Below are 7443 nucleotides of genomic sequence, written 5' to 3'. Positions count from 1 at the left end.
ATTGCCGGACATTTTGCAAAACGACTACAATTTTTTTTTTTTTTTTTTTGCAAAATCACATGAAATTTTTCTAAAATGACAGCCAAACTTTGCCAAGAAATGCAGCAAATTTTGCGTAAGCGAATCTGCCCCGGCTTCTTTCAACTTTCTCTCCTGTTCGAGTCTCGTTCCGTCTTCAGCCAACAGATTTAATTCAGCCAAGGGGGGTGGGGGGCACCTCCCCTCCCCACTCCCCCATGCACAGTAAATGGTTCATAATGACACAAGACGTTAAGCAATCTAATCCACTACTTACTAGAAAGGGCTGAAAAATATCTAAAAGACGTGGAAGTCTGATTTTGTGCGCTAACACAATTTCCTTGTCAACACTCTCCTATATAATGTACATGTTTACGTTGAAGAATAAATATAATATACACGCAAGAGAGAGTAATGAAGGGAGGGAGAGTGTGAGGGAAGAGAGAGGGGGAAGGTGGGGATGGGGTTAGGAGGGAGAGAGGGAGAGTGTGAGGGAAGAGAGAGGGGGAAGGTGGGGATGGGGTTAGGAGGGAGAGAGGGAGGGAGGGAGAGAGGGAGGAAAAGGAGGGAGGGGAGAGAGAGAGAAGGTAGGGAACAGAGAGAAGGAGAGGAAGGGGAAAGGGGGATGGAAACGAGGAAATGGAGGGTAGGAGAAAGGGAGGGGAGAGAGGGAGGAAAGGGAGGGAGGGGAGGGAGAGAGGGTGGGAAAGGAGAGAGAGAGGGAGGGAGGGGAGAAAGAGGGAAGGAGGGAACAGGGAAAGAGAGGGAAGGGGAAAGGGTGAGGGAAAAGAAGAAATGGAGGGAAGGAGAAAGGGAGGGGAGGGAGGGAGGGAAGAGAAGGGAGGGAGGGGAGGGAGAGAGGGAGGGAATGATCTGATGGAGGGAACAGGTAGGGAGGAAGTAGAAAGAGAGAGAGAGAGGGAGGAAGAGAAGGAGGAAGGAAAGGAAGAGATAGAGAAGAGAGAGGGAGGAAGGGAGGGGGAGGAGGAGGAAAGAGGAGGAGGGAGGGAGGAGGAGGAGGAGGAGGAGGAGGGAGGGAAGGAGGGAGGGGGAGGATGGGAATGAGAGCGAGGAAGAGTTGAGGAGGGATAGAGTGGAGGAGGAGAGAGGGAGTGAAGGGAGGGACGGGGAGAGAGTAAGGGGAGGGAAGGGAGAGGAGAGAGGGAAGGGAGGAGAGAGAGGGAGGGGAGGGGGAGGGGGAGAGGGAGGGGAAAGAAACGCTGATACAAGCTTACTCGTCCACCAGGCTTCCCTTTACTGCACATCATGACAAAGGTTTTTTTTTTCATTCAAACTAAAATCAGACGACTCTATTCAGATGTCCATAAAAGGTCAACTCGTGACGTATGCCCTTTGACCTCTCACGGTGTCCAAACACCAAGTCCTCTTCCCTTTAACCAAGTTTAACATTAATATTGAAACCACTGTATTTAGATTAAAAATACAGGATTAAACAGAAAGTGAGAGAGAGAGAGAAAGGCAGAGAGAAGGAGGGAGAGAGAGAGAGAGAGAGAGAGAGAGAGAGAGAGAGAGAGAGAGAGAGAGAGAGAGAGAGAGAGAGAGAGAGAGAGAGAGAGAGAGAGAGAGAGAGAGGAGAGAGAGAGGAGAGAGAGAGGCAGAGAGAAAGAGGCAGAGAGAAAGAGAGGAGAGAAAGGCAGAGAGAGGAGAGAAAGGCAGAGAGAGAGAAGAGAAAGAGAGGAAAGGCAGAGAGAGAAGAGAAAGAGAGGAGAGAAGAGAGAGAGAAGAGATAGAAAAGAGAGAGAAAAGAGAGACAGACAGAAGACTTCTGCAGTGCATGTTCAGTGGTGGGGGGGAGGTGGTGGTGATGGTTGGTGGGGGGAGGGGGGAGGGGGGTTGGAGTGTCACGTTCCTGTACAATCTTTGCTTACTTTCCGGAAACGACCAATTGAACTCTGATGCTGCTCGATAGTTAGGAAACAAGTTAATCGAGTATCGGGGGGGGGGGATCTTGTTTCTTCTGATCTCGTTCGCAAACTCCTCTACAGATAAGAAGGAGATTAAATGTCCCTAAGCAGTTTAACCAGGTTTCCCTTCCAATGGGAGGTTCTTGAAATCTCTTCCCCCCAAGATGCTTTTCCACCCATGACAAAATCTCTCTAAGATAAGTTTCTGGATAGACAAATGCATGTATAGATAAACATATAAATGAAAAAATAAATATGATAAGAATTGGGAACATCACAATAACTCCTCCCTCATTACATCTACGCTGAGTTCGAGTTTTTTTTTTTTTTTTTTTTTTTTTTTTTTTTTTTTAAGGGTTTCTCTTCACGGAACCACACTGCATGCAGCGTTTACAAAAAAAAAAAAAAAAAAAAAAAAAAAAAAAAAAAAAAAAAAAAAAAAAAAAAAAAAAAAAAAGAGAGAGAGAGAGATTAAATATTCAACTATCTCAGCCGACGAAATACATGTTAATACATACACACTCCAAAAGGCCCCTGTTTCTCTCTTTTAAAGGGGGGATAGGGCTCAAGTAAGATTACATACCCACCTTTCACCCTAATATATACATATATATATATATATATATATATATATATATATATACACACACACACAAATATATATATATATATGTGTGTGTGTGTGTGTGTGTGTGTGTGTGTGTGTGTGTGTGTGTGTGTGTGTGTGTGTGTGTGTGTGTGTTTGTGTGCGTGTGTGTATGTGTGTGTATCTTCTTGTGCCTACCCCCATCTTAGAGCTCCTTGCTAAATAAATATTTACCATCACGTTTAAGAAACGACTAATCATCGTACATCTGGAAGCCTACTCTCTGTTGGCGGATGCAAACCCGCATTGGACCGAGACAGGGGCCCCTGAGACGAATAAAATCGTCTGTTGCACGGATAAAGTACTCCACGGCGACGTCGGAGCGACGTGCGTGCGACGTGCGTGCGACCCGAACCGCGAGGACAAAGAATCTTGTCACTCAACACGAAAAGGCGCGCGTTGGCAGCTATGCGAAGTTTCCACCAATGGGGAATGCGTCTGTGCAACGTTGCCACGTTTCGTCCATAGAGCGGGAAGGGAAATGGCGTAAGACTGTGTATACGGCTATCATTAATCTTGTTCACTTTTTTCCACCTTTTATTCATTCATCTATCTTGTTTTGTTTCATGTGGGTGTAGGCTTTGAGACAGCCACCCCCCATATGATGGGGAAAAAACCTTTTGGTATGATTAACATACATTTTTCTATCTTTTATTTCTCTCGTATGAGGTTCATGTCTGTCGCTCTGGAGGTGCAACCCGGAGAGGATGACACTTGGTTCCCGGAAAGGGCCCAGGATCTTACTATCCAATTGGATTGCATTTCCTCGTCACATGAGGACAGCTGACAACCGGCGACTGATCCCCACCGAATGAAAGATGATTAAAAAAAAATCCCACACAAATGTATAACAGACAATGGTTCAAGGTCTACGGGAGGGCTCCAAGGACCGTTGCCGGATATAGTGAGGCTTCGAGTTGCAAGTCCATAGGGTATAGGGTTAACCCAAAGGCGTTTCCTCGGTAGGTGAATTTTATATTATTCTATTTTTAATTTATTTTTTATTTTTTAATTCATTATTATTTTTATTATTTATTTTATTATCATTATTTTCTTAACTACTCACCCTGGCTTCCCGCTTGCTTCCATCTTGTTGGCGAGGACAACATCCTTGCTGTAAACATCGAACTGCCACTGGCGTTGGCCAAGAACTCCTGCCAACACCGCGCCCGTGTGAATGCCAACCCGCATGTCCACGCCGGAACCTGTCGTCTCTCTAACGTACCTGAAAATACAATAAAACAAAAAAACAAACAAAAAATTAAATAAATAAATGGGATACAATAAACAGGTCGATTCAAAATTGAAGAACCAGCCAGATAAACACCTAAATAAAACACGCACAGAAACACACACACACACACACACATACACGCGCGCACGCACAGAGAGAGAGCAGGGACGCCACGAGTATTGGTCCCTTCTTGTATACTACACTAAGGTAAACACACTCACACACACAAAAAAAAATACATATACAGACAGGACCCCACGAGCGTTCCTCCTCTCTTATATACTACAATCAGGTAAACAAAAACACGCTCACAATATATATATATATATATATATATATATATATGTGTGTGTGTATATATACATATTTACAAATGTCCTACAATACTAGAAAGCTTAGCAAAGGTTCTTGTCTAGAAAAGGTAGGATCTATACGTAAAGGTCACTAAATCTAGAACCCCAAGAGATACGAAACCTTAAACCTAGTTTTACGAGACATGATATTCAGTGCAATAGTACTGTATATTTACAAAAAAAAAATCCTCAACAAGGTTTGTATCACTGATCCTTTTCTTACGTTTAAATTGTATTTATACCGTAAAGGGGGTGCTAGAAATTTTTTCTGAGATATCAAGGGGCACGAGGAACGAAAAAGGTTAAGAATCTTAACCAGTGTTTCTTAACCTGGGTTCGGTGAGTCAGTTTCCGGGTTTCATCGGTTTGGCACACTTCTGAAATTGTCTTTGAGAGGCAACAGCAAAAGTCTCATTGATTTGCATTATTCATTATGTTTTTGTTTTATGTGAAATTCATGCTTTTTTGGTTTTGTTCTTTGAAAACAGTGATTGCGTGTGCAAATGATCCATGGTACAGTTTGTGCACTAATACAGTATATAGTTCCAATGTTTTGAATTTGAAAAAAATATATATATATTTTTCCAACTACGAAGGGTTCGATGAATGCATGTATGAAATCTTGCGGGGTTCAGTACCTCCAACAAGGTTTTAAGGGCCACTGACCTAGACCAGTGGTTCTCAACCGGTGTGCCGCGAGATCAACTGAAGGTGCCGCCAAAATTCAGGGCAAAAATAATTTTCGTAATACCGAAGCTCTGTCGTCCATTTTTGTTCATTAAAACAGCATCAGTGTAAAGATGAGTGTTTTCATATTATCCAGAGACAAAATTTTGTTACACTGATGTTGAATCAACAAAATACTGACAAACTAGAATTCAAGATTTTCTAATACGGGTGCCGGGGGTTTCTGAAAGGCTTGGCAAGGCTGCCTCAAGCCAGAAAAGGTTGGGAACTACTGACCTAGACTCTAGAGAGTCTAGACCTAACGAGGCCACTTCATCTAGACATCACAGAAGCTACTCACTTGATAGCCTCGATCATGGAAAGCCCCATATGCACGGACAGGACCGCATGGTCGCTCCTTTCCAGAGGCGCCCCGGAGATGCAGTAGTAGCAGTCGCCCAGAATCTTTATCCGGAGTTGGTGATACTTCTGCAGGAGGAAGAGGAAGGAACAAAGAGGTTAGAGATGATGATATCGTAACCCCTGAAGCCAGCCCTGGGAATAAAAAACGGCAATATGAATTAATTTATGGAGACCAAGTCAAGTACGTTGTTCAAGTCTAATAAAACAGTCGGGTAATATTACTTTTGAAAACAGAGTAAAAAGTTATACATATTCATATAAACAGACACAGACACACACACACACAAACACACACACACACATAAATATATATATATATTCATATATACATATATGTGTGTGTGTGTGTGTGTGTGTGTGTGTGTGTGTGTGTGTGTGTGTGTGTGTGTGTGTGTGTGTGTGTGTGTGTGTGTGTGTATAGACATAAATGCGCATGTACGCACACACATATGTACACATAGGCTGTACACATATTGTGTACAATAAAGCGGGTCAGACGGATTGTTATGGAACACAAATAATCATCATTACTTCAGTTTTAATTTAAAAGGATTCTCTACTCCATCAAATTAAGACAGAGAGAGAGGGAGAGGGAGAGGGAGAGGGAGAGGGAGAGAAAGAGAGAGAGAGAGAGAGGGGGGGGTTACACAAGCGCTCTCAGGCATACGAAGAGACTTCACAGTCCGCCTACAAAGACAAAAGACCCTCACAGGGGGAGGGGTAACATGAGGAGGAGGAAGAAGAGGAAGGAGAAGAGGAGTAAAAAGAGGAAGAGGAGGAAGAGAAAGAAGAGGAAGAAATGGAAGAAGAGGAAGAGGAAGGGGAAGAGGAGGAGGAAGAAGAAGAATTATCATTATTATTCTTTAAAGGGGTAGAAGCTGTAGGAGAGCAAAGAATTGATAATTGGACACTTTTGTTCCAGGTGGTACTTTCTCTTTTGCTCCAGCCACCGCCAGGGGACTTAAATCACCTGTCTGGGGCCGTCTCGCTAGCAAAAATGTTGAAGTTAATGTGACACTCGATTTTTTTCTATCCCCCGAAAAAAAAAATACAATAAACGAATTATGAAATATATCCATACAATTATATTTTCTTTAAGAGTCACCTCTAAAATAAATAAAATAAGATAAAACAAACACAATATATGAATGATAAAATGAAAAAGAAACCTGCATTTATTCTCCCCCTTCCTTCTCTCTCTCTCTCTCTCTTTTTAAGAAAATCTTCCCTTTTTTCGAAAACTTCTCGCCGTATATTCTTTCCATCCCACCGAATACTGACAGCGACGTGCGCACCATCTGACAGATCGATCGACAGAGGTCTGTCCGTCTTCCTCAGGCTTTCTATAGACAGACACTCAGCCAGCTAGCCTCGAGAGCCCGTCCTCGATCCTCGAGAGCCCGTCCTAGATCCTCGAGAGACACTCGTGACGCCACAGATGGTTCCCGTTCTCCAACTCGAGGTGGTTCTGTCCCAGGTGGAATCAAAGAGCCTCCAGGCCCCTGGAAAGGGGCTGGGAGCCCCTGTAAAGGGGTTGGAGGCTCCTGGAAGGGGTGTGAGGGCCCCTGGAAAGATGTTGGGGGCTCCTGGAAAGGGGTTGGGGGCCCCTGGAAAGGGGTTGGAGGCCCCTGGAAAAAGGTTGAGTACCCCTGGAAAGGAGTTGGGGGCTCCTGGAAAGGGGTTGGGTGCCCCTGGAAAGGGGTTGGAGGCCCCTGGAAAGGGATTGGGGGCCCCTGGAAGGGGTGGGGGGCCCTAGGAGGAGGGGCAGGGGCACAGTGAGAGACTTGATGTAAAACGATTCCATTCAGTGATGGCAAGTGGCCTTTAGGAAGCAAAAGATGAACAGCAATACATAAGAGTATGGGATTCACGAGAAAACAGGATCTAAGCATATGCGAGCAACGGGTTATTTCAGGCATAGATTAATGATCTCTGTGTGTGTGTGTATATATATATATATATATATATATATATATATATATATATATATATATATATAGTGTTGTGAGGTGGAATGGAAAACGAGGTGGAACAGAATATGAAAAGATGGATAGAGGTGGAATAAAGTATGAGGGAAGGAGGAGGAGAGGAGAGAAGAAGGAGGAGGGAACACGTGGAAGAGTGTGGAGGGACCAGAGTAGAAATATTTTGTCATTCACAACCAGCGCTTCTATCCTT

The 7443-nt window shown here is 43.9% G+C and overlaps 1 protein-coding gene across 1 annotated transcript in view; it reads right to left on the bottom strand.

The window, feature by feature from the left end:
* Positions 1–7443, bottom strand: part of LOC143019655 (adenylate cyclase type 3-like) — a 708772-nt gene that overhangs the window by 196249 nt on the left and 505080 nt on the right. Inside the window, exons 6-7 of the mRNA XM_076175551.1 lie at positions 5204–5331; positions 3656–3814 (exon numbers count right to left, since the gene is read on the bottom strand). Coding sequence (XP_076031666.1) covers positions 3656–3814; positions 5204–5331 — 287 coding nt within the window. The remainder of the gene's footprint in view (positions 1–3655; positions 3815–5203; positions 5332–7443) is intronic.

This window comes from Oratosquilla oratoria, chromosome 37 (genome assembly GCF_046742065.1).
Source record: "Oratosquilla oratoria isolate Oo_2021 chromosome 37, ASM4674206v1, whole genome shotgun sequence".
Classification (NCBI taxonomy): Eukaryota; Metazoa; Arthropoda; class Malacostraca; order Stomatopoda; family Squillidae; genus Oratosquilla; species Oratosquilla oratoria.
Note: the sequence above shows the minus strand (reverse complement) of the source record. Positions and strands in the feature narration are given on the sequence as shown.